We start from the raw sequence: 27163 nt of genomic DNA on the forward strand, positions 1-27163 counted from the left end.
TCCTGTTCCTCAACACTACCCTCACCTCCAACACCCCTACCTTCCTGTTCCTCAACACTACCCTCACCTCCAACACCCCTACCTTCCTGTTCCTCAACACTACCCTCACCTCCAACACCCCTACCTTCCTGTTCCTCAACACTACCCTCACCTCCAACACCCCTACCTTCCTGTTCCTCAACACTACCCTCATCTCCAACACCCCTACCTTCCTATTCCTCAACACTACCCTCATCTCCAACACCCCTACCTTCCTGTTCCTCAACACTACCCTCATTTCCAACACCCCTACCTTCCACGTCTCCCCACGTAAATTCCATCATACATTAGCAATATGTCAGTGTGTAGGGGAGAGTGCCAAGATGGTGCTATATTCTGCACCCGAGGCGAAGCCTCCTCAGCGCCACTCTCTGGAACTTCTCCCTGGATGCCAGTTCCTGTGCCAGCATAATGATGCCAGAAAGAGAAAGTTGTATTTTTACGCAATCTATGTTTTATATCAGATTTTATAGAAAGTTATGTACTAACAGTAGATTGTATGATATATAATTTTTAACTAGATCACGTACAGTGGATTGTATGTATATGAACTAGTTCACGTACAGTGGATTGTATGTATATGAACTAGATCACGTACAGTGGATTGTATGTATATGAACTAGATCACGTACAGTGGATTGTATGTATATGAACTAGATCACGTACAGTGGATTGTATGTATATGAACTAGTTCACGTACAGTGGATTGTATGTATATGAACTAGATCACGTACAGTGGATTGTATGTATATGAACTAGTTCACGTACAGTGGATTGTATGTATATGAACTAGATCACGTACAGTGGATTGTATGTATATGAACTAGTTCACGTACAGTGGATTGCATGTATATGAACTAGATCACGTACAGTGGATTGTATGTATATGAACTAGTTCACGTACAGTGGATTGTATGTATATGAACTAGATCACGTACAGTGGATTGTATGTATATGAACTAGTTCACGTACAGTGGATTGTATGTATATGAACTAGATCACGTACAGTGGATTGTATGTATATGAACTAGTTCACGTACAGTGGATTGTATGTATATGAACTAGATCACGTACAGTGGATTGTATGTATATGAACTAGATCACGTACAGTGGATTGTATGTATATGAACTAGATCACGTACAGTGGATTGTATGTATATGAACTAGATCACGTACAGTGGATTGTATGTATATGAACTAGTTCACGTACAGTGGATTGTATGTATATGAACTAGGTCACGTACAGTGGATTGTATGTATATGAACTAGATCACGTACAGTGGATTGTATGTATATGCACTAGGTCACAAACTTGAAGAATCCAGGTCACTGTTGTAAGTAATCTTTAAGAGGTAAACCAACTGTTTTATCTTTCTAAAGTTAAACCACTGTTGTATGTGATTGCATAGAATTTATTCACTTTTTATACGTGATCTCGTATAAGCTAACTCGCTGTATTACAGATGTATCTTGTAGATAATCTAACTTCCTAAATGCATTTGCTTAAACAGAACAAGATATCCCAGGGTGGATGCTGCCGCTGCAGTGTCTGCCGTCCTTTCACATTACAAAACAAGATCTGGTCCCAAGTGCTCTCGTATAAGAAGTAATAGTCGCATAAATTACAAAATACTATACTCCATGGGGCGCTCAGACTTACGTGGCTCTCCGTTACTGAGATTCTGATTTTTTTTTGGGGGGGAGGGGGTAGGAAGTTTGTAATGACAATTGAGTTTTGGGAAGATTTGCCATAAAATTCTCCCTAACTTTCCCCTACCTCTAGCAATTACACACACACAGACACACACACACACACACACACACACACACACACACACACACACACACACACACACACACACACACACACACACACACACACACACACACACACACACTAATGAAGTAATATGCATATGCGATAATTAGATGCATTCTCTCTCTTTCTCATTAATCAGATCATTAACGTCGGCCACAGGACCATACTGGTGATGGGTGAGGATATTATAATCCACGCCAGCTCTTGCTGTGGGGGAATGGTAGGCTATACATGTCTCTTGTTGTGGGGAATGGTAGGCTATGACAATCTCTTGTTGTGGGAAATGGTACGCTAGGAAATTCCCTTGTTATGGGAATTGATCGGTCTTCAAGGCGTCTTGTTGTAGTCAGTGGTGGGTCTTAAGGGTCTTTTGTTATAGGTAATGATGGATGGTGAAGGTCTCCTATTGTATGGAATGGTAGATCTTGGTCTCTTATTGTAGAAGGTCTACGGTTTTTAAAGTGTTTAATGGAAAATACTCTTAAGTAATCCAAGAAGAGACGGGTTATACAAACAAATAGTTCATTAGCATTAAATTTCGTCCTTACTGGCGAGGAAGTATTGAGGAATTTGAGGCTACTTAACGAGAGACAGAGGTATGCCGTGTTTGTCTTCTTGTTGTGGTTTAAAGGGCAACTATCAGCTTACGCCCTAGCTTCTCTTGTGGTTTAAAGTGCTACTGACAGCTTACATTGTATTTTCTTGTTTTGGTTTAAAGGGCAACTGACAGCTTACGACGTATCTTGTGATTTAAAGGGCTATTGACAGTTTACACCGTATCTTATTGTTGTGGTTTATAGGGCCTCTGGCAGCTTACGCCGTACTTTAATATTTTGGTTTACAGGGCCACTGGTAGCTTACGCCGTATCGAGCCCTTCTCATCACTGTGTGACGAAAGATTCTCACTTACAACTCACCCCAAAGATGAAGGTTACCTAATCTTTCTTAGCTCCCTCTTCGTGTTTATTCACAACAGTTCTCATTGCTCTTAGCTCTATCCTTCCCAATTCCTTCCTCCTTCTCCACTCATTTCCATCCTTCTTATTACCTAAAAAAAGTAAAAAAGCAAAATAGAGTGGAGGTGTTCGTGTGAGCAGCATCCATGGGATTAAACTGCTATAACTGCTGTAACCCTTAACGAGCTCTGACTAATGGTTACAAGATAATGACCTCGTGATTGAGTGCCGCTCCGCTGCCAGAATTCTCACGCCTTTACAATGTATTCAGAAACTTTGTCCATTTTGCATATTTATGAAACAACAGTCATGAATAACTTTGCGTTTTCTCCTTGGCCAAACTCTGTCTAATATTTTAATATATTTATGTTTTTTTGTTTTGTTTCTTTGAACCAACACGAGCGTGAATACACAGTGAATACACACAGAGAGGTATATGTGTATTCAATGTATATATGCCGAGACTTTATTCCTTGTTTTAGAGATTAAATTATTCGTGGTTAGTGGTGAGCAAGTGAGATACACCCTTAATGAATATCGTGTAGTGGATGGGCTTTTAACCCTATTAACTATTCATTGTTACCTCTTAACTCCTCTAAAATCTGCTCGGTTGTTCACACGGCTCCGCGTCATGTCTCACCACATGTACAACTGTTCAAGAGACTACCTCTCGCCCTTCCTGCCTGTACAACTCATCAACCTTCCTCTCTACCTCACCACTTATACAACTCATCAACCTTCAACAATAACACAACAGCTGTAAATTACTTCCTAGAGACTAAATCTTCTCTTCTTCTGGTTGCATATTCAACATTGTTTCCTTTTCAACACTTTTCTCATCCCTTTTCTTATTATCATATCCTTCTCTGCTCTACACATCAACATTTCAACAAAGCATCAACAGACATAAACAGGACATTAACGAACCGGATATGAAAAAAATCAAAAGAGGCAAAGAAAAGGATTTAGAAACACCAGCAGTGTGTTGCTGCCCTATTCCATGTGATGGTTACATAGTGCAGGAGAGAGGGGTGGATGAAAGGAAACAGGGAGGGAAGGGGGGAGGCGGAGGGAGAAAGGGAGGGCCAACCCTTGTTGTCTCCCTCGTAGAGAGTGTTGAAGTGGGTGTGTCAGGGAGTTAAGGGATCAAACCCTCAAAGGAAGAGAGTTTCACCCCAGAGCTTTAATCTTCCTCAGGTAAAGTTGACCAGCCTCAGTTATTATTATTATTATTATTATTATTATTATTATTATTATTATTATTATTATTATTTTATTACTGGTGTTGTAGCTGGTGTTGTTATTATTACTGTTATTATTATTATTGTTATTTCTTCTACGCCTGGGAAACTGGAAGGTAGTAGGTTTGATCGAAGGAAGAGGAGTGGAGCTTCAGTTACATGGATGAAGAGCTCTATAATGAGGTGAACTCTCTCTCTCTCTCTCTCTCTCTCTCTCTCTCTCTCTCTCTCTCTCTCTCTCTCTCTCTCTCTCTCTCTCCTCTCTCTCCTCTCTCTCTCTCTCTCTCTCTCTCTCTCTCTCTCTCTCTCTCTCTCTCTCTCTCTCTCTCTCTTTCTCCCTTCATTCAAGAAAGTATTAATGTTTCTGTGTATATACACTGAGAGATATACACCTCTCAACACTTGTATACTGAGATAAATACACGTTAATACCCAGCGTGTAAACTTAATACCAGGGGTATTAACTTAGTACCTTGGAATTAATGCCATTGCTGAAAATTAATACGTGGGTATATACAGAGCGTTAACTTAGTACTTAGATGTAAGCTGTATAGCGGGTATTAACTTGATGCCTGGGTGTTAATACCATTGTATTAACCTAATACCCATCGTATTAACTTTAAATTCCCTGGGAATTTAATACCCATGACATTCACTTTTAATGCCCAGGTCATTAATTTAATACCCGGGGTGTTAGTTAAATACCCAGGGTGTTAGTTATTAATACTCGAGGTATTTATCTAATGATGTGTCTTACTCTGATGAGAATGAGCCGTGTTTTGCAAGTCTTGGCTAATGATAAGTTTTGTTCCCATGACAGAGTGAGAGATGTGGTCGTCAGTGGGAGGTTGTGGAGGCGGGGAGGTGCCCAGTGCTCGCCACAAGCACGCTGTCTGCACTGACCACACCAATGTTTACCTCCTAGGCGGCAGACACGGCAACCTCCCACTCAAGGACTTCTGGATCTATGATCTAGGTAAGTTCCAGTGGATATATATATGTAAAGTGTGTATACCAACGCAACATTTTCTGGCTAACTCTGCACCATTTTCCAGTGTTACACACTCTCTCTCTCATGGCTAACGAGAAACGTCTTGTGATGTTTTCAGTGTTTCATGTGTTATCGTTAGTGTTGCTGTGTGTCCTGCCGTAAACACCATGGTTGCTCTCCCCTCCACCAGTGAACCGTGTGTGGCGAGAGGTTCGCGAGGACACGGGGTCGAGGCCGCCGTCCCTGCAGCAGCACACCATGGTCAAGGCTGGTGACAGACTCGTTGTCTTCGGTGGTGAGCTGTGTATGTCCAACGAGACGCCTCTCTGGATATACAACCCCCAGGTAAGGCACATGCTACAGCCAGACACATCTGTATTCCTACATCTGGTTTTGTGATGAGACCGAAATGTATGCTTAGTCTTGGGTCTTCTTTTTAGACTGCATTTTTACACCAATGATCTTGCATTAAGACTGTCTTCTTCCCTCATGAATGAAGGCCACCCTGACACTGCACACTTCTGGACCAGGACTTAGAGTGCACCTCCAGACTTGCCTGACACATGCACGTAATGTTTGAGCCGAGGAGTTTGAACTTAACTCCACTTCTTTCAAGCAAAACCTCGTCTCAGTATGCAAGAACTGTAACCCACCAGTGAAGGGATTAAATATATTTTTTAAATTCGCTATAAATGATAAAGATTTTAGAGGTCATTTAATACTTAACATTAATTAAATTCACCTGCTGGGCCAGGTGGAGAGTGTAATTGAAATCATAAGAGCTTAGTTACCCCTTAATGGTAGGCAGCAAATTCCAGTGAGCAGCACATTCGTCATTTCAATGCCTGAGTTAAATTGGCTTGAGAGAGCCAGTGCCAGATGAATTCACATGGTGTGCCTGGCTTTTGGCACACTTCCAATTGAAATTATATTTTTAATGCTTGTATTTCTAAGGTGGGAAGTGGTGAAAGAAATTTATTTAACGGTTTTACAGATGTGGGTCAAGTGTAATTAATTATGGGTCACCCATGATAGTGTTGGACAGAGGATGGGTCACCCATGATAGTGTTGGACGGAGGATGGGTCACCCATGATAGTGTTGGACGGAGGATGGGTCACCCATGATAGTGTTGGACGGAGGATGGGTCACCCATGATAGTGTTGGACGGAGGATGGGTCACCCATGATAGTGTTGGACGGAGGATGGGTCTCCCATGATAGTGTTGGACGGAGGATGGGTCACCCATGATAGTGTTGGAAGGAGGATGGGTCACCCATGATAGTGTTGGACGGAGGATGGGTCTCCCATGATAGTGTTGGACGGAGGATGGGTCACCCATGATAGTGTTGGACGGAGGATGGGTCACCCATGATAGTGTTGGACGGAGGATGGGTCACCCATGATAGTGTTGGACGGAGGATGGGTCTCCCATGATAGTGTTGGACGGAGGATGGGTCTCCCATGATAGTGTTGGACGGAGGATGGGTCACCCATGATAGTGTTGGACGGAGGATGGGTCTCCCATGATAGTGTTGGACGGAGGATGGGTCTCCCATGATAGTGTTGGACGGAGGATGGGTCACCCATGATAGTGTTGGACGGAGGATGGGTCACCCATGATAGTGTTGGACGGACGATGGGTCACCCACGATAGTGGTGGACGGAGGATGGGTCACCCATGATAGTGTTGGACGGAGGATGGGTCTCCCATGATAGTGTTGGACGGACGATGGGTCACCCACGATAGTGGTGGACGGAGGATGGGTCACCCATGATAGTGTTGGACGGAGGATGGGTCACCCATGATAGTGTTGGACGGAGGATGGGTCACCCATGATAGTGTTGGACGGAGGATGGGTCACCCATGATAGTGTTGGACGGAGGATGGGTCACTCATGATAGTGTTGGACGGAGGATGGGTCACCCATGATAGTGTAGGACGGATGATGGGTCACCCATGATAGTGTTGAACGGATGATGGGTCACCCATGATAGTGTTGGACGGATGATGGGTCACCCATGATAGTGTTGGACGGAGGATGGGTCACCCATGATAGTGTTGGACGGATGATGGGTCACCCATGATAGTGGTGGACGGAGGATGGGTCACCCATGATAGTGCTGGACGGATGATGGCTCTCCCATGATAGTGGTGGACGGATGATGGGTCACCCATGATAGTGTTGGACGGAGGATGGGTCACCCATGATAGTGGTGGACGGAGGATGGGTCACCCATGATAGTGGTGGACGGATGATGGGTCACCCATGATAGTGGTGGACGGAGGATGAGTCACCCATGATAGTGGTGGACGGAGGATGGGTCACCCATGATAGTGATGGACTGATGATGGGTCACCCATGATAGTGATGGACGGAGGATGGGTCACCCATGATAGTGTTGGACGGAGGATGGGTCACCCATGATAGTGGTGGACGGATGATGGGTCACCCATGATAGTGTTGGACGGAGGATGGGTCACCCATGATAGTGTTGGACGGAGGATGGGTCACCCATGATAGTGTTGGACGGAGGATGGGTCACCCATGATAGTGTTGGACGGAGGATGGGTCACCCATGATAGTGTTGGACGGAGGATGGGTCATCCATGATAGTGTTGGACGGAGGATGGGTCATCCATGATAGTGTTGGACGGAGGATGAGTCACCCATGATAGTGTTGGACGGAGGATGGGTCACCCATGATAGTGGTGGGCGGAGGATGGGTCACCCATTATAGTGGTAGGCTGAAGATGGGTCACCCATGATAGTGCTGGACGGAGGATGGGTCACCCATGATAGTGTTGGACGGAGGATGGATCACCCATGATAGTGTTGGACGGAGGATGGGTCACCCATGATAGTGTTGGACGGAGGATGGGTCACCCATGATAGTGTTGGGCGGAGGATGGGTCACCCATGATAGTGTTGGACGGAGGATGGGTCACCCATGATAGTGTTGGACGGAGGATGGGTCACCCATGACAGTGTTGGGCGGAGGATGGGTCACCCATGATAGTGTTGGACGGAGGATGGGTCACCCATGATAGTGCTGAACGGAGGATGGGTCACCCATGATAGTGTTGGACGGAGGATGAATCACCCATGATAGTGGTGGGCGGAAGATAAGTCACCCATGATAGTGTTGGACGGAGGATGGGTCACCCATGATAGTGTTGGACGGAGGATGGGTCACCCATGATAGTGTTGGACGGAGGATAGGTCACCCATGATAGTGTTGGACGGAGGATGGGTCACCCATGATAGCGTTGGACGGAGGATAGGTCGTCACCGCATATGAGTGTTGGACGGAGGATGGGTCACCATGATAGTGTTGGACCCGAGGATGGGGTAACCCATGATAGTGCTGGACGGAGGATGAGTCACCCATAATAGTGTTGGAGGAGGATGGGTCACCCGCATTGAGTGTTGGATGGAGGATGGATCACCCATGATAGTGTTGGACGAGATGGGATCACCGTGATAGTGTTGGACGGAGGATGGGTCACCCATGATAGTGTTGGACGAAGGATGGGTCGCCCATGATAGTCTTGCACGGAGGATGGGTCACCCATGATACTGTTGGACGGAGGATGGGTCACCCATGATACTGCTGGACGAAGAATGGGTCACCCATGATAGTGTTGGACGGAGGATGAGTCACCCATGATAGTGTTGGACGGAGGATGTAACCCATGATAGTGTTGGACGGAGGATGGGTCACCCATGATAGTGTTGGACGGAGGATGGGTCACCCATGATAGTGTTGGACGGAGGATGGGTCACCCATGATAGTGTTGGGCGGAGGATGGGTCACCCATGATAGTGTTGGACGGAGGATGGGTCACCCATGATAGTGCTGGACGGAGGATGAGTCACCCATGATAGTGTTGGAGGAGGATGGGTCACCCATGATAGTGTTGGATGGAGGATGGGTCACCCATGATAGTGTTGGACGGAGGATGGGTCACCCATGATAGTGTTGGACGGAGGATGGGTCACCCATGATAGTGTTGGACGAAGGATGGGTCGCCCATGATAGTGTTGCACGGAGGATGGGTCACCCATGATAGTGTTGGACGGAGGATGGGTCACCCATGATAGTGTTGGACGGAGGATGAGTCACCCATGATAGTGGTGGGCGGAAGATGGGTCACCCATGATAGTGTTGGACGGAGGATGTCACCCATGATAGTGTTGGACGGAGGATGGGTCACCCATGATAGTGTTGGACGGAGGATGTCACCCATGATAGTGTTGGACGGAGGATGGGTCACCCATGATAGTGTTGGACGGAGGATGGGTCACCCATGATAGTGCTGGACGGAGGATGGGTCACCCATGATAGTGTTGGACGGAGGATGGGTCACCCATGATAGTGTTGGATGGAGGATGGGTCACCCATTATAGTGTTGGACGGAGGATGGGTCACCCATGATAGTGTTGGACGGAGGATGGGTCACCCATGACAGTGTTGGACGGAGGATGGGTCTCCCATGATAGTGTTGGATGGAGGATGGGTCACCCATGATAGTGTTGGACGGAGGATGGGCCCCTCGATAGTTTGAACCGGAGGATGGGTCACCCTTGATAGTGCTTGGACGGAGGATGGGTCACCCATGATAGTGTTGGAGGAGGATGGGTCACCCAAGGATAGTGTTGAACGGGAGGATGGGTCACCCAGATAGTGTTGGAACGGAGGATGAATCCACCCATGATAGGGTGGGCAAAGATAAGTACCCATGATATGTTGGACGGAGGAGGGTCAACGGCAGGTATGGGTCACCCATGACGGAGGAGCACCCATGACGGATAGTGTTGACGGAGGATAGGTCACCCACATGATAGTGTTGGGAACGGAGGATGGGTCACCCAGATAGTGTTGGATGGAGGATGGGTCAACCCGGGATAGTGTTGGACGGATGATGGGTCACATGATAGTGTGGCGGGGATAAGTCACCCGCCCATGATAGTGTTGACGGAGGATGGGTCACCGGCGATAGTGTTGAGGAGGATAAAACGGAGGATAGGGTGTTGGAGGAGGGATGGGTCAACCCGGTGATAGTGTTGGACGGAGGATGGGTCACCCATGATAGTGTTGGAACGGAAGGATGGGTCGCCCATGATAGTGTTGTGGGCGGAGATGGGTCACCCATGATAGTGCTTGGACGGAGGATGGGTCACCCATGATACTGCTGACAGAATGGGTCACCCATGATAGTGTTGGACGGAGTATGAGTCACCCATGATAGTGTTGGGCGGGAGGATGGGTCATATGATAGTGTTGGACGGAGGATGTCACCCATGATAGTAAGTTGACGGAGTGATGGGTCACCCATGATAGTGCTTGACGGAGGATGGTCACCTGGCATGATAGTGTTGACGGAGGATGGGTGGGTCACCATGATAGTGTTGACGGAGGATGGATCACCCATGATAGTGTTGGACGGAGGATGGGTCACCATGATAGTGTTGGGATGGAGGATGGGTCACCCATGATAGTGTTGAACGGAGGATGGGTCACCGTTGATAGTGTTGGGACGGAGGTGGATGGTCACCCATGATAGTGTTGATTGGACGGAGGATGGGTCACCCGGTGATAGTGTTGGATGGAGGATGGGTCACCATGATAGTGTTGGACGGAGGATGGTCACCCATGATAGTGTTGGACGGAGGATGGGTCACGGGTGCAGTGTTGAACGGAGATGCCCAGGATAGTGTTGGATGGAGGCATGGTCATCCACCCATGATAGTGTTGATGGAGGATGGGTCACCCGGTGGGAGGACGACACCCATGATAGTGCTGGAGCGGAGGTGATGGGTCACCCGGATGATAGTGTTGGACGGAGGATGGGTCACCCATGATAGTGTTGGACGGAGGGTGGGTCACCCACGATAGTGTTGGACGGAGGATGTCACCCATGATAGTGTTGGACGGAGGATGTCACCCATGATAGTGTTGGAGAAGGATGGGTCACCCATGATAGTGTTAGACGGAGGATGTCACCCATGATAGTGTTGGACGGAGGATGGGTCACCCATGATAGTGTTGGACGGAGGATGGGTCACCCATGATAGTGTTGGACGGAGGATGTCACCCATGATAGTGTTGGACGGAGGATGGGTCACCCATGATAGTGTTGGTCGGAGGATGGGTCACCCATGATAGTGTTGGACGGAGGATGTCACCCATGATAGTGTTGGACGGAGGATGGGTCACCCATGATAGTGTTGGACGGAGGATGTCATCCATGATAGTGTTGGGCGGAGGATGGGTCACCTATGATAGTGTTCGTCGGAGGATGTCATCCACGATAGTGTTGGGCGGAGGATGGGTCACCCATGATAGTGTTGGACGGAGGATGGGTCACCCATGATAGTGTTGGACGGAGGATGTCACCCATGATAGTGTTGGACGGAGGATGGGTCACCCAAGATAGTGTTGGTCGGAGGATGGGTCACCCATGATAGTGTTGGACGGAGGATGTCACCCATGATAGTGTTGGACGGAGGATGTCATCCTTGATAGTGTTGGACGGAGGACGGGTCACCCATGATAGTGTTGGACGGAGGATGTCATCCATGATAGTGTTGGGCGGAGGATGGGTCACCCATGATAGTGTTGGACGGAGGATGTCATCCATGATAGTGTTGGACGGATGATGGGTCACCCATGATAGTGTTGGACGGAGGATGTCATCCATGATAGTGTTGGACGGAGGATGGGTCACCCATGATAGTGTTGGCCGGAGGATGTCACCCATGATAGTGTTAAGGGTGGAGGATGGGTCACCCGTGATAGTGTTGACGGAGGATGTCATCCATGATAGTGTTAGGGTGGAGGATGGGTCACCCATGATAGTGTTGGACGGAGGATGTCACCCATGATAGTGTTGGGCGGAGGATGGGTCACCCATGATAGTGTTGGACGGAGGATGTCATCCATGATAGTGTTGGGCGGAGGATGGGTCATCCATGATAGTGTTGGACGGAGGATGTCACCCATGATAGTGTTGGACGGAGGATGTCACCCATGATACATGATGTTTGAAGTCCGTTTGCCTCTCCTATTTTTGAGGAGTAAGAAAGAGACATCAGTACTTGAGTCTACGGAGACGTCCAGTTTCCAGCCTTCGTTATGTACTTGAGTCTACGTAGACGTCCAGTTTCCAGCCTTCGTTATGTACTTGAGTCTACGTAGACGTCCAGTTTCCAGCCTTCGTTATGTACTTAAGTCTACGTAGACATCCAGTTTCCAGCCTTCGTTATGTACTTGAGTCTACGTAGACGTCCAGTTTCCAGCCTTCGTTATGTACTTGAGTCTACGTAGACGTCCAGTTTCCAACCTTCGTTATGTACTTGAGTCTACGTAGACGTCCAGTTTCCAACCTTCGTTATGTACTTGAGTCTACGTAGACATCCAGTTTCCAACCTTCGTTATGTACTTGAGTCTACGTAGACGTCCAGTTTCCAACCTTCGTTATGTACTTGAGTCTACGTAGACGTTCAGTTTCCAACCTTCGTTATGTACTTGAGTCTACGTAGACGTCCAGTTTCCAGCCTTCGTTATGTACTTGAGTCTACGTAGACGTCCAGTTTCCAGCCTTCGTTATGTACTTGAGTCTACGTAGACGTCCAGTTTCCAGCCTTCGTTATGTACTTGAGTCTACGTAGACGTCCAGTTTCCAGCCTTCGTTATGTACTTGAGTCTACGTAGACGTCCAGTTTCCAGCCTTCGTTATGTACTTGAGTCTACGTAGACGTCCAGTTTCCAGCCTTCGTTATGTACTTGAGTCTACGTAGACGTCCAGTTTCCAGCCTTCGTTATGTACTTGAGTCTACGTAGACGTCCAGTTTCCAGCCTTCGTTATATTTACCTTGGTCCTCCTTACTCTACCTCTACTATGGGAACTCAACATTGTTTGTTTTATATAGAAGCTCCAGTAAAGTGATATGTTATAACTGTTAAGTAACCCAAGTTATGAGTTCAAGTTTATTTCTTAGTTTTCAAGTTGCCAGTGAATGTATTGTCAAGTTTATTGCGGAGATTCTTCAATTGTACCAGATTTATATATTGTTCCATGTGTAAACCCACACAGCGTTGTGTGTGTGTGTGTGTGTGTGTGTGTGTGTGTGTGTGTGTGTGTGTCTGTGTACTCACCTATTTGTGGTTGCAGGGGTCGATTCATAGCTCCTGGCCCCGCCTCTTCACTGATTGCTACTAGGTCCTCTCTCTCCTTGCTCCATGAGCTTTATCATACCTCGCCTTAAAACTATGTATGGTTCCCGCCTCCACTACGTCATTTTCTAGGCTATTCCACGGCCTGACTACTCTATGACTGAAGAAATACTTCCTAACATCCCTTTGATTCATCTGAGTCTTCAGCTTCCAACTGTGACCTCTTGTGTCTGTGTCCCATCTCTGGAACATCCCGTCTTTGTCCACCTTGTCTATTCCGCGCAGTATTTTGTATGTCGTCATCATGTCTCCCCTAACCCTCCTGGCCTCCAGTGTCGTCAGGCCGATTTCCCTCAACCTTTCTTCGTAGAACAATCCCCGTAGCTCTGGGACTAGTCTTGTTGCAAACCTTTGCACTTTCTCTAATTTCTTGACGTGCTTGACTAGGGGTGTGTGAGTGTGTGTGTGTGTGTGTGTGTGTGTGTGTGTGTGTGTGTGTGTGTGTGTGTGTGTGTGTGTGTGTGTGTGTGTGTGTGTGTGTGTGTGTGTCGTACTGAATAGATAAAACTGGTCAATTAGCAAGAATTCATTAAAAATTAAGTGCTTTCTAAAATTTACTCCTATACTTTTAAAGATATATTTTTTTCATTTATGTTAATGTAAAAAATAATAATTTTGTACCAAAAGAACCCTAGAAAACTTACCTGACCTTATTATATCAAGGGCAATTTAAGCTAGCCTAATGCAACTAAATATATTTTAGATATTTTACAATAATTTAATAGTAAACAAACACTGAAATATATTTTTTTATCGTCAGGTTCAGAATGATTTTTGTGAAATTATTGCATACACAAATTTTCGATTGTCTTATTCGGCAAGAAGAGCGTTGCTATCTTAGCCAAAATCGCAAGTTTGGCCTATTCGACACTACACACACACACACACACACACACACACACACACACACACACACACACACACACACACACACACACACACACACACACACACACACACACACACACACACACACATACACACATACACACACACACACACACACACACACACACACACACACACACACACACACACACACACACACACACACACACACACACACACACACACACACATACACACACACACACACACATACACACACACACACACACACACACACACACACACACACACACACACACACACACACACACACACACACACACACACACACACACACACACACACACACACACACACACACACACACACACGCGCGCGCGCGCACTGCAATGGATCAGAAAATACCTGTCAGGGAGGCAACAACGATTCATAATACGTGATGAGGTATCACAGTGGGCGCCTGTGACGAGCGGGATCCCTCAGGGGTCAGTTCAAGGACCAGTGGTATTTTTGGGATATGTGAGTGACATGATTGGAGGGATAGACTCTGAAGTGTCCCTGTTCGCAGATGATGTGAAGTTAATGAAGAGAATTAAATCGGATGAGGGCCAGGCAGGACTACAAAGAGACCTGGACAGGCTGGACACCTGGTCCAGCAACTGGCTTCTCGAATTCAACCCTGCCAAGTGCAAAGTCATGAAGATAGGGGAAGGGCAAAGAAGACCGCAGACAGAGTATCGGCTAGGTGGACAAAGGCTGCAAACCTCACTCAAGGAGAAAGATCTTGGGGTGACCATAACACCGAGCATGTCTCCGGAAGCACACGCTAACCAGATAACTGCTGCAGCATATGGGCGCCTGGCAAACCTGAGAATAGCGTTCCGATACCTTAGTAAGGAATCGTTCAAGACACTGTACACTGTGTACGTCAGGCCCATACTGGAGTATGCAGCACCAGTTTGGAACCCACACCTGGTCAAGCACATCAAGAAGTTAGAGGAGTACAGAGGTTTGCAACAAGGCTAGTTCCGGAGCTCAGGGGAATGTCCCACGAAGAAAGGTTGAGGGAAATCGGCCTGACGACACTGGAGGACAGGAGGGTCAGAGGAGACATGATAACGACATACAAAATACTGCGTGGAATAGATAAGGTGGACAGAGACAGGATGTTCCAGAGAGGGGAGACAGAAACAAGGGGTCACAATTCGAAGCTGAAGACTCAGACGAGTCACAGGGATGTTAGGAAGTATTATTTCAGTCACAGAGTCGTCAGAAAGTGGAATAGCCTAGCAAGTGATGTAGTGGAGGCAGAAACCATACATAGCTTTGAGACGAGGTATGACAAAGCTCAGGGAGCAGAGAGAGAGAGAGGGGGCCTAGTAGCGATCAGTTAAGATGCGGGGCCAGGAGCTGAGTCTATATATATATATATATATATATATATATATATATATATATATATAAATACACATATTCAGCGCTTGATAGAAAGAGTGGCAATCAGGTTTAAGCCAAGAAAGAGGAGGGCAGCTCTAGCTCCTCGGATTAAGAGTCCTCCATCAGCATCAAGGACATCTTGCGCGAGCCAGAGATGGTGATGCTGGGTCGAGATTGCCCTTGTGATTAGTTGGAAATTGTTCATTTTCTTCTAGATTGCTGATGTAATGGCTGGCGGAGGTCTTGTGATCACCGCCTGCCCCCGCACTCCAGGTGTCTGCCAGCCCATGAGGGTGGAAGTACACTCCTCGCTTGGCAGACGGAGGATCAAGCCTCCACCACTCCCTGCGCTCAGTGATTCACACGATTTAATAGTTCAGGTGAATCTCATCTACAGGCCAAGAGCTGTAAAGAAACGTGATCATTCGTGTGACTCCGCCCAAGAATCGAACTTGTGTTCCTTCGTTTCTGAACGTACGTTCTACCGATTTGCTAAAAGACACATTAGAGATTGTTATTTTACCAAACCTCATTCTTACTCATTCTCAAACATATTATGAGGATGTTCGTCTGTCGATGTATGTGTGTGTGAGAGAGAGAGAGAGAGAGTGAGAAAGGAAAGAAAGAGACGAAGAATGAAAGGAGGGGAAGGAGGAGAAAATGTTTGTGTGAAGAGAATCTGAGTTCATTATCGTTGCAAAAGTTTGGACTTTGATGAGATGCAAGAGCTTAAGGGTAATCAAAGTTATACTAGATTAAGTTGCATGTTGGGGAAACTGCCCAAGACCTCACACCTCTTGTGGGAGTCCCTTGATTCCCTTCATGTTGCAGCTGCCTCACACCTCTTGTGGGAGTCCCTTGATTCCCTTCATGTTGCAGCTGCCTCACACCTCTTGTGGGAGTCCCTTGATTCCCTTCATGTTGCAGCTGCCTCACACCTCTTGTGGGAGTCCCTTGATTCCCTTCATGTTGCAGCTGCCTCACACCTCTTGTGGGAGTCCCTTGATTCCCTTCATGTTGCAGCTGCCTCACACCTCTTGTGGGGAGTCCCTTGATTCCCTTCATGTTGCAGCTGCCTCACACCCTCTTGTGGGAGTCCCTTGATTCCCTTCATGTTGCAGCTGCCTCACACCTCTTGTGGGAGTCCCTTGATTCCCTTCATGTTGCAGCTGCCTCACACCTCTTGTGGGAGTCCCTTGATTCCCTTCATGTTGCAGCTGCCTCACACCTCTTGTGGGAGTCCCTTGATTCCCTTCATGTTGCAGCCGCCTCACACCTCTTGTGGGAGTCCCTTGATTCCCTTCATGTTGCAGCTGCCTCACACCTCTTGTGGGAGTCCCTTGATTCCCTTCATGTTGCAGCTGCCTCACACCTCTTGTGGGAGTCCCTTGATTCCCTTCATGTTGCAGCTGCCTCACACCTCTTGTGGGAGTCCCTTGATTCCCTTCATGTTGCAGCTGCCTCACACCTCTTGTGGGAGTCCCTTGATTCCCTTCATGTTGCAGCTGCCTCACACCTCTTGTGGGAGTCCCTTGATTCCCTTCATGTTGCAGCTGCCTCACACCTCTTGTGGGAGTCCCTTGATTCCCTTCATGTTGCAGCTGCCTCACACCTCTTGTGGGAATCCCTTGATTCCCTTCATGTTGCAGCTGCCTCACACCTCTTGTGGGAGTCCCTTGATTCCCTTCATGTTGCAGCTGCCTCACACCTCTTGTGGGAGTCCCTTGATTCCCTTCATGTTGCAGCTGCCTCACACCTCTTGTGGGAGTCCCTTGATTCCCTTCATGTTGCAGCTGCCTCACACCTCTTGTGGGAGTCCCTTGATTCCCTTCATGTTGCAGCTGCCTCACACCTCTTGTGGGAATCCCTTGATTCCCTTCATGTTGCAGCTGCCTCACACCTCTTGTGGGAGTCCCTTGATTCCCTTCATGTTGCACTCATCACTCTGCACTCACGCTGTTGCTGAGTGTCTGCTGGAATGGTTGTAGTTACAGAAGCTTCAGAGTTCAGAGGAGATCGCTTTTAAAAATTATTCTTTAACTTATTCCTGTTGTTTCAATTCTTTATTGGCTGGTTCTTCTGCACTTCACCGCCCTCCTTCTTCTCCTTCTTCGTCTCTTCCTTTTTCCCCCTCTTCATTCTCTTTCTACTCGCAGGAACAAATCGATATTCATCTAGGATGGAAAAGGAAGCTTATACTGACCCTTCTAATTATGAGACTGTTTTCCACGTCACTGTCACCTGAGGACCTTGTTCTCTCTCTCTCTCTCTCTCTCTCTCTCTCTCTCTCTCTCTCTCTCTCTCTCTCTCTCTCTCTCTCGCTCTCTCTCTCTCTCTCTCTCTCCCTCTCTCTCTCTCTCTCTCTCTCTCTCTCTCTCTCTCTCTCTCTCTCTCTCTCTCTCTCTCTCTCTCTCTCTCTCTCTCTCTCTCTCTCTCTCTCTCTCTCTCTACAGGGTTTTACAAGGTTAGATTAAGGATTCCTAACTTTCTTTACACGTTAAGAGCTGTTACCCACATCAGCTCATAGTACAAATAGACAACAGGATGACGTTGGAGCCATCTGTGGGCCAGGAATTTCATTTGATCAGCTGAATTTATTTCGTTGTACAAACATGTGGCAGACTAGTGTCATCCTAGGAATACATGATCTCGGAAGAAGTGATGTTCTGGGGAAGGGTATACATACTCCGAGTGAAGTTGCTGCTTACTGCCCGTCTTGTTGTGTAGAAGCTCACTTCTCTTTCTCTCTCTCTCTCTCTCTCTCTCTCTCTCTCTCTCTCTCTCTGTGTGTGTGTCTCTCTCATTAGTTGTAATGTGCATCGAGCAGTAGTAGAGAAACACAAACATTCACCCACAAAAGCTCACTGGGATATCAAAAGCAGTCCAGAAGGAGTCGAGCAGAGCTTCCATCCATTGCAGACAATTACGTTTTTGTCTTCCCCCTCCCCCGCCCCCTTTATTTTCTTTTTTTTTTGTCTTTCTCCCTCCCTACCACCTTTCATTGTCTTTTTTTTGTCTCCCCCCTCCCCACCACCCTTTTTTTTTATCGCTTGTATCAAGTCGCGCTGAGTGACGTTGGAGGGTGGCAGTGAGCCAGTAATGCTGGTTTTGTATCCACGGAGAAGCGCTAAACCTGTATGGCTGGTGCATCTCCTGAGGAATGAAAGGGGAGCATTACACACAGCTGCTGGTTAGAATGAGACAGTTTTACAACATTTGGGGATCTTTATTCTGGAAACGTTTCGCCAGCCAGTGGTTTCTTCAGTCCAGTGCAGAGAACGATGGAAGACGAAGAGTTTGAGGTAATCAGTCCCCTCAGTCTGGAGTCGATGTGTATATGAGATCTCCACAGACACCGTATTTTATTCAGTTTAAAAAAATGAGAGAGCAAATAAGAGTTCTCTCGCATATTACAGCTCATGCACCCATACTGAGCGCTCTAGTATTGTTAATCAGCTGAAAGCAAGTGAGGAACTGGACACCAAGATGAGATTTAGTTACAATGTAAACTAGGAACCCACCACTCACTCTGGTTAACATTTACAAGCGCTAGTTATTCTCTAAGTAGGTTGTGGGGGGAGGGGGGCCATCAGATCCTCACTGGCAACAAGCTGATGAGCTCCCAGATGATTACTTATGAAATGTGGCTTCGTGTGATGCACGCGTCGTGAAAAACTACCCGGTAGGCGCTTGTTACAAGGGAGGAGTAGCGTTGATACTTGGAAACAAAAGACAGGAAGATACTGTCCTGGAAGTACTGTCTTCCAGAATGACGGTCAGCAAGACACCGTCCTGGAAGTACTGTCTTCGAGAATGACGGTCAGCAAGACACCGTCCTGGAAGTACTGTCTTCCAGAATGACGGTCAGCAAGACACCGTCCTGGAAGTACTGTCTTCCAGAATGACGGTCAGCAAGACACCGTCCTGGAAGTACTGTCTTCCAGAATGACGGTCAGAAAGACCCGTCCTGGAAGTACTGTCTTCCAGAATGACGGTCAGCAAGACACCGTCCTGGAAGTACTGTCTTCCAGAATGACGGTCAGCAAGACACCGTCCTGGAAGTACTGTCTTCCAGAGTGACGGTCAGCAAGACACCGTCCTGGAAGTACTGTCTTCCAGAATGACGGTCAGCAAGACACCGTCCTGGAAGTACTGTCTTCCAGAATGACGGTCAGCAAGACACCGTCCTGGAAGTACTGTCTTCCAGAGTGACGGTCAGCAAGACACCGTCCTGGAAGTACTGTCTTCCAGAATGACGGTCAGCAAGACACCGTCCTGGAAGTACTGTCTTCCAGAATGACGGTCAGAAAGACCCGTCCTGGAAGTACCTTCCAGTCGGTCTGAAGTACTGTCTTCCAGAATGACGATCAGCAAGACACCGTCCTGGAAGTACTGTCTTCCAGAATGACGATCAGCAAGACACCGTCCTGGAAGTACTGTCTTCCAGAGTGAAGGTCAGCAAGACACCGTCCTGGAAGTACTATCTTCCAGAATGACGGTCAGCAAGACACCGTCCAGGAAGTACTGTCTTCCAGAATGACGGTCAGCAATACCCGTCCTGGAAGTACTGTCTTCCAGAGTGACGGTCAGCAAGACACCGTCCTGGAAGTACTGTCTTCCAGAATGACGGTCAGCAAGACACCGTCCTGAAAGTACTGTCTTCCAAAGCGACGGTCAGCAAGACACCGTCCTGGAAGTACTGTCTTCCAGAATGACGGACAGCAAGACACCGTCCTGGAAGTACTGTCTTCCAGAATGACGGGCAGCAAGACACCGTCCAGGAAGTACTGTCTTCCAGAAAGACGGTAAGCAAGACACCGTCCTGGAAGTACTGTCTTCCAGAACGACGGTCAGCAAGACACCGTCCTGGAAGTACTGTCTTCCAGAATGACGGTCAGCAAGACACCGTCCTGGAAGTACTGTCTTCCAGAATGACGGTCAGCAAGACACCGTCCTGAAAGTACTGTCTTCCAAAGTGACGGTCAGCAAGACACCGTCCTGGAAGTACTGTCTTCCAGAATGACGGTCAGCAAGACACCGTCCTGGAAATACTGTCTTCCAGAGTGACGGTCAGCAAGACACCGTCCTGGAAGTACTGTCTTCCAGAATGACGGTCAGCAAGACACCGTCCTGGAAGTACTGTCTTCCAGAATGACGGTCAGCAAGACACCGTCCTGGAAGTACTGTCTTCCAGAACGACGGTCAGCAAGACACCGTCCTGGAAGTACTGTCTTCCAGAATGACGGGCAGCAAGACACCGTCCTGGAAAATACTGTCTTCCAGAATGACGGTCAGCAAGACACCGTCCAGGAAGTACTGTCTTCCAGAATGACGGTCAGCAAGACACCGTCCTGGAAGTACTGTCTTCCAGAACGACGGTCAGCAAGACACCGTCCTGGAAGTACTGTCTTCCAGAATGACGGTCAGCAAGACACCGTCCTGGAAGTACTGTCTTCCAGAACGACGGTCAGCAAGACACCGTCCTGGAAATACTGTCTTCCAGAGTGACGGTGACGAGGAGCTTCCTGGAACGGTACTGTCTCAAACTTAGAGGTCAAAGACACCGTCCTGGAAGTACTGTCTTCCAGAGTGACGGTGACGAGGAGCTTGTGGGACGGTAGTGTCAACTTAGAGTAAAACATCTGAATTATGATTTAAGGGTCGGATCTGAGAAGATGCTGCCAGGTATGTGCCAGGAGTCTGATGTATTATTTAATATTTATGCATATCTTAATATTTTGTTGGTATTATTTATTGCACATACACACACACACACACACACACACGCACACACGTACACGCACACACATACACACACACACACACACACACACACACCCAGACATGCTAAAACACCATAAATATTCCCATTATTATCTCTGCCATTTTCACTAGATATGCTAATGGTTATAATCATAACCCATAATTTTTAAAGTGGCGGAGGGGTAAGCCAGCGGAAGGCCTCTGTCAAATGACCAAAAGCTCCAGCTGCGGGTCATGAAACACTTGTCCTGTTTCTTGACAAACCTTACCTAACCTAACTACACCGGAAGTTAGTGAGATGGAGAATTCTAAGCAGCAGCAGCAGCAGCAGCAGCAGCAGCAGCAGCAGCAGCAGCAGCAGCAGCAGCAGCAGCAGCAGCAGCAGTGTGAATGAGATTGGAATAATTCCCTCTATTCTCCAGTTATCACTCAGTATTTGAGTTCTCCATGAGTCGCGCCAGATTCTGAGATTAAACTCTTTTGAGTGCTCGCCAGAATTTCCAGGCTGTGACTGACAGGGCACCGAGGAACCTATTAGCCTCTCCAGGGAGCTAATCCATAAACATTAAATCAGAAATAAAGCATTTATCTCAATAAAATATGGGTACCACATTATGTCTCCTTACTACTGAGGGAAGCTGGTGAGGTGAGTCTGCAGCCTCAGTCATTTGGTAACATGTTCAGAGAGTAATTAAGTCTTATTGTACATGAATGGTACATAATACCGACAAAATGAGGAATTTGACCAGTCACTGGATGACGTTCCGTCATCCAGTGACTTTATCAGTACAAGGACATAATGAGAAGACTGTAGAACTATACACAAAAGATTGGGTAATCAGTCCCTCTGCCTAACCAAGTTAATACACAGAGAAATACATGCATATTTGTGTATATATGTCGTGTAAACAAAAGATTTTTTCAGTTATTTTTCTTTGAATTAGTCAATTTATTCAATACGATTCATTTCAGAGAAAAATGGGACACGAATATTTGGTTGTTGTTGACGTGAGTTGTGTTCTCAGTGTTCCAACTTGCCAAGATGTGTTCTCAGTGTTCCAACTTGCCGAGTTGTGTTCTCAGTGTTCCAACTTGCCAAGTTGTGTTCTCAGTGTTCCAACTTGCCAAGTTGTGTTCTCAGTGTTCCAACTTGCCAAGTTGTGTTCTCAGTGTTCCAACTTGGCGAGTTGTGTTCTCAGTGTTCCAACTTGGCGAGTTGTGTTCTCAGTGTTCCAACTTGCCAAGTTGTGTTCTCAGTGTTCCAACTTGCCAAGATGTGTTCTCAGTGTTCCAACTTGCCAAGTTGTGTTCTCAGTGTTCCAACTTGCCAAGTTGTGTTCTCAGTGTTCCAACTTGCCGAGTTGTGTTCTCAGTGTTCCAACTTGCCGAGTTGTGTTCTCAGTGTTCCAACTTGCCAAGTTGTGTTCTCAGTGTTCCAACTTGCCAAGTTGTGTTCTCAGTGTTCCAACTTGCCAAGATGTGTTCTCAGTGTTCCAACTTGCCGAGTTGTGTTCTCAGTGTTCCAACTTGGCGAGTTGTGTTCTCAGTGTTCCAACTTGCCAAGTTGTGTTCTCAGTGTTCCAACTTGCTCAAGTTCCATTGCCAAGTTGTGTTCTCAGTGTTCTTGCAGTGTTCTCAGTGTTCCAACTTGCCGAGTTGTGTTCTCAGTGTTCCAACTTGGCGAGTTGTGTTCTCAGTGTTCCAACTTGCCAAGTTGTGTTCTCAGTGTTCCAACTTGCCGAGTTGTGTTCTCAGTGTTCCAACTTGACAAGTTGTGTTCTCAATGTTCCAACTTGCTGAGTTGTGTTCTCAGTGTTCCAACTTGCCAAGTTGTGTTTTCAGTGTTCCAACTTGCCAAGTTGTGTTCTCAGTGTTCCAACTTGCCAAGTTGTGTTCTCAGTGTTCCAACTTGCCAAGTTGTGTTCTCAGTGTTCCAACTTGCCAAGTTGTGTTCTCAATGTTCCAACTTGCCAAGTTGTGTTCTCAGTGCTCCAACTTGTCAAGTTGTGTTCTCAGTGTTCCAACTTGCCAAGTTGTGTTCTCAGTGTTCCAACTTGCCAAGTTGTGTTCTCAGTGTTCCAACTTGCCAAGTTGTGTTCTCAGTGTTCCAACTTGCCAAGTTGTGTTCTCAGTGTTCCAACTTGCCAAGTTGTGTTCTCAGTGTTCCAACTTGTCAAGTTGTGTTCTCAGTGTTCCAACTTGCCAAGTTGTGTTCTCAGTGTTCCAACTTGCCAAGTTGTGTTCTCAGTGTTCCAACTTGCCAAGTTGTGTTCTCAGTGTTCCAACTTGCCAAGTTGTGTTCTCAGTGTTCCAACCTGTCAAGTTGTGTTCTCAATGTTCCAACTTGCCAAGCTGTGTTCTCAGTGTTCCAACTTGCCAAGTTGTGTTCTCAGTGTTCCAACTTGCCAAGTTGTGTTCTCAGTGTTCCAACTTGCCAAGTTGTGTTCTCAGTGTTCCAACTTGCCAAGTTGTGTTCTCAGTGTTCCAACTTGCCAAGTTGTGTTCTCAGTGTTCCAACTTGCCAAGTTGTGTTCTCAGTGTTCCAACTTGTCAAGTTGTGTTCTCAGTGTTCCAACTTGCCAAGTTGTGTTCTCAGTGTTCCAACTTGCCAAGTTGTGTTCTCAGTGTTCCAACTTGCCAAGTTGTGTTCTCAGTGTTCCAACTTGCCGAGTTGTGTTCTCAGTGTTCCAACTTGCCAAGTTGTGTTCTCAGTGTTCCAACTTGCCAAGTTGTGTTCTCAGTGTTCCAACTTGCCAAGTTGTGTTCTCAGTGTTCCAACTTGCCAAGTTGTGTTCTCAGTGTTCCAACTTGCCAAGTTGTGTTCTCAGTGTTCCAACTTGCCGAGTTGTGTTCTCAGTGTTCCAACTTGCCAAGTTGTGTTCTCAGTGTTCCAACTTGCCAAGTTGTGTTCTCAGTGTTCCAACTTGCCAAGTTTGTGTTCTCAGTGTTCCAACTTGCCGAGTTGTGTTCTCAGTGTTCCAACTTGCCGAGTTGTGTTCTCAGTGTTCCAACTTGCCAAGTTGTGTTCTCAGTGTTCCAACTTGCCAAGTTGTGTTCTCAGTGTTCCAACTTGCCAAGTTGTGTTCTCAGTGTTCCAACTTGCCAAGTTGTGTTCTCAGTGTTCCAACTTGCCAAGTTGTGTTCTCAGTGTTCCAACTTGCCAAGTTGTGTTCTCAGTGTTCCAACTTGCTGAGTTGTGTTCTCAGTGTTCCAACTTGCCAAGTTGTGTTCTCAGTGTTCCAACTTGCCAAGTTGTGTTCTCAGTGTTCCAACTTGCCAAGTTGTGTTCTCAGTGTTCCAACTTGCCAAGTTGTGTTCTCAGTGTTCCAACTTGCCAAATGCTTTATTTAAGACTGAAGACGCAGACAGTGTAAGTGAACCTTTTCAACATTCCCGACTGCTGCAGTCTGGTCTACAACAGTGGTTAAGCTGTTAGTTAGCAACAGTTAGTCTGGTCTACAACAGTGGTTAAACTGTTAGTTAGCAACAGTTAGTCTGGTCTACCACAGTGGTTAAACTGTTAGTTAGCAACAGTTAGTCTGGTCTACCACAGTGGTTAAACTGTTAGTTAGCAACAGTTAGTCTGGTCTACCACAGTGGTTAAACTGTTAGTTAGCAACAGTTAGTCTGGTCTACAACAGTGGTTAAACTGTTAGTTAGCAACAGTTAGTCCGGTCTACAACAGTGGTTAAACTGTTAGTTAGCAACAGTTAGTCTGGTCTACAACAGTGGTTAAACTGTTAGTTAGCAACAGTTAGTCTGGTCTACAACAGTGGTTAAACTGTTAGTTAGCAACAGTTAGTCTGGTCTACAACAGTGGTTAAACTGTTAGTTAGCAACAGTTAGTCTGGTCTACAACAGTGGTTAAACTGTTAGTTAGCAACAGTTAGTCTGGTCTACAACAGTGGTTAAACTGTTAGTTAGCAACAGTTAGTCTGGTCTACAACAGTGGTTAAACTGTTAGTTAGCAACAGTTAGTCTGGTCTACAACAGTGGTTAAACTGTTAGTTAGCAACAGTTAGTCTGGTCTACAACAGTGGTTAAACTGTTAGTTAGCAAGAGTTAGTCTGGTCTACCACAGTGGTTAAACTGTTAGTTAGCAACAGTTAGTCTGGTCTACAACAGTGGTTAAACTGTTAGTTAGCAACAGTTAGTCTGGTCTCCAACAGTGGTTAAGCTGTTAGTTAGCAACAGTTAGTCTGGTCTACAACAGTGGTTAAACTGTTAGTTAGCAACAGTTAGTCTGGTCTACAACAGTGGTTAAACTGTTAGTTAGCAACAGTTAGTCTGGTCTACAACAGTGGTTAAACTGTTAGTTAGCAACAGTTAGTCTGGTCTACAACAGTGGTTAAACAGTTAGTTAGCAACAGTTAGTCTGGTCTCCAACAGTGGTTAAACTGTTAGTTAGCAACAGTTAGTCTGGTCTACAACAGTGGTTAAACTGTTAGTTAGCAACAGTTAGTCTGGTCTACAACAGTGGTTAAACTGTTAGTTAGCAACAGTTAGTCTGGTCTCCAACAGTGGTTAAGCTGTTAGTTAGCAACAGTTAGTCTGGTCTACAACAGTGGTTAAACTGTTAGTTAGCAACAGTTAGTCTGGTCTACAACAGTGGTTAAACTGCTAGTTAGCAACAGTTAGTCTGGTCTACAACAGTGGTTAAACTGTTAGTTAGCAACAGTTAGTCTAGTCTACAACAGTGGTTAAACAGTTAGTTAGCAACAGTTAGTCTGGTCTCCAACAGTGGTTAAACTGTTAGTTAGCAACAGTTAGTCTGGTCTACAACAGTGGTTAAACTGTTAGTTAGCAACAGTTAGTCTGGTCTACAACAGTGGTTAAACTGTTAGTTAGCAACAGTTAGTCTGGTCTACAACAGTGGTTAAACTGTTAGTTAGCAACAGTTAGTCTGGTCTACAACAGTGGTTAAACTGTTAGTTAGCAACAGTTAGTCTGGTCTACAACAGTGGTTAAACTGTTAGTTAGCAACAGTTAGTCTGGTCTACAACAGTGGTTAAACTGTTAGCTAGCAACAGTTAGTCTGGTCTACAACAGTGGTTAAACTGCTGGTTAGCAACAGTTAGTCTGGTCTACAACAGTGGTTAAACTGTTAGCTAGCAACAGTTAGTCTGCTCTACAAGAGTGGTTAAACTGTTAGTTAGCAACAGTTAGTCTGGTCTACAACAGTGGTTAAACTGTTAGCTAGCAACAGTTAGTCTTGTCTACAACAGTGGTTAAGCTGTTAGTTAGCAACAGTTAGTCTGGTCTACAACAGTGGTTAAACTGTTAGTTAGCAACAGTTAGTCTTGTCTACAACAGTGGTTAAGCTGTTAGTTAGCAACAGTTAGTCTGGTCTACAACAGTGGTTAAACTGTTAGTTAGCAACAGTTAGTCTGGTCTCCAACAATGGTTAAGCTGTTAGTTAGCAACAGTTAGTCTGGTCTACAACAGTGGTTAAGCTGTTAGTTAGCAACAGTTAGTCTGGTCTACAACAGTGGTTAAACTGTTAGTTAGCAACAGTTAGTCTGGTCTACAACAGTGGTTAAACTGTTAGTTAGCAACAGTTAGTCTGGTCTACAACAGTGGTTAAACTGTTAGTTAGCAACAGTTAGTCTGGTCTCCCACAGTGGTTACGCATTTAGTTAGCAACAGTTAGTCTGGTCTACAACAGTGGTTAAACTGTTAGTTAGCAACAGTTAGTCTGGTCTACAACAGTGGTTAAGCTGTTAGTTAGCAACAGTTAGCCTGGTCTACAACAGTGGTTAAACTGTTAGTTAGCAACAGTTAGTCTGGCCTACAACAGTGGTTAAACTGTTAGTTAGCAACAGTTAGTCT

At 46.3% G+C, this 27163-nt stretch overlaps 1 protein-coding gene across 1 annotated transcript in view; it reads left to right on the top strand.

Moving 5' to 3' along the window:
- The first annotated feature begins 4877 nt into the window (after positions 1-4877).
- LOC128687566 (uncharacterized) overlaps positions 4878-27163 on the top strand; it is an 82552-nt gene continuing 60266 nt past the window's right edge. The window contains exons 1-2 of the mRNA XM_053775046.2: positions 4878-5031; positions 5237-5391. Coding sequence (XP_053631021.1) covers positions 4884-5031; positions 5237-5391 — 303 coding nt within the window. The 5' untranslated portion in view covers positions 4878-4883. The remainder of the gene's footprint in view (positions 5032-5236; positions 5392-27163) is intronic.

This window comes from Cherax quadricarinatus, chromosome 11 (assembly GCF_038502225.1).
Source record: "Cherax quadricarinatus isolate ZL_2023a chromosome 11, ASM3850222v1, whole genome shotgun sequence".
NCBI lineage: Eukaryota > Metazoa > Arthropoda > Malacostraca > Decapoda > Parastacidae > Cherax > Cherax quadricarinatus.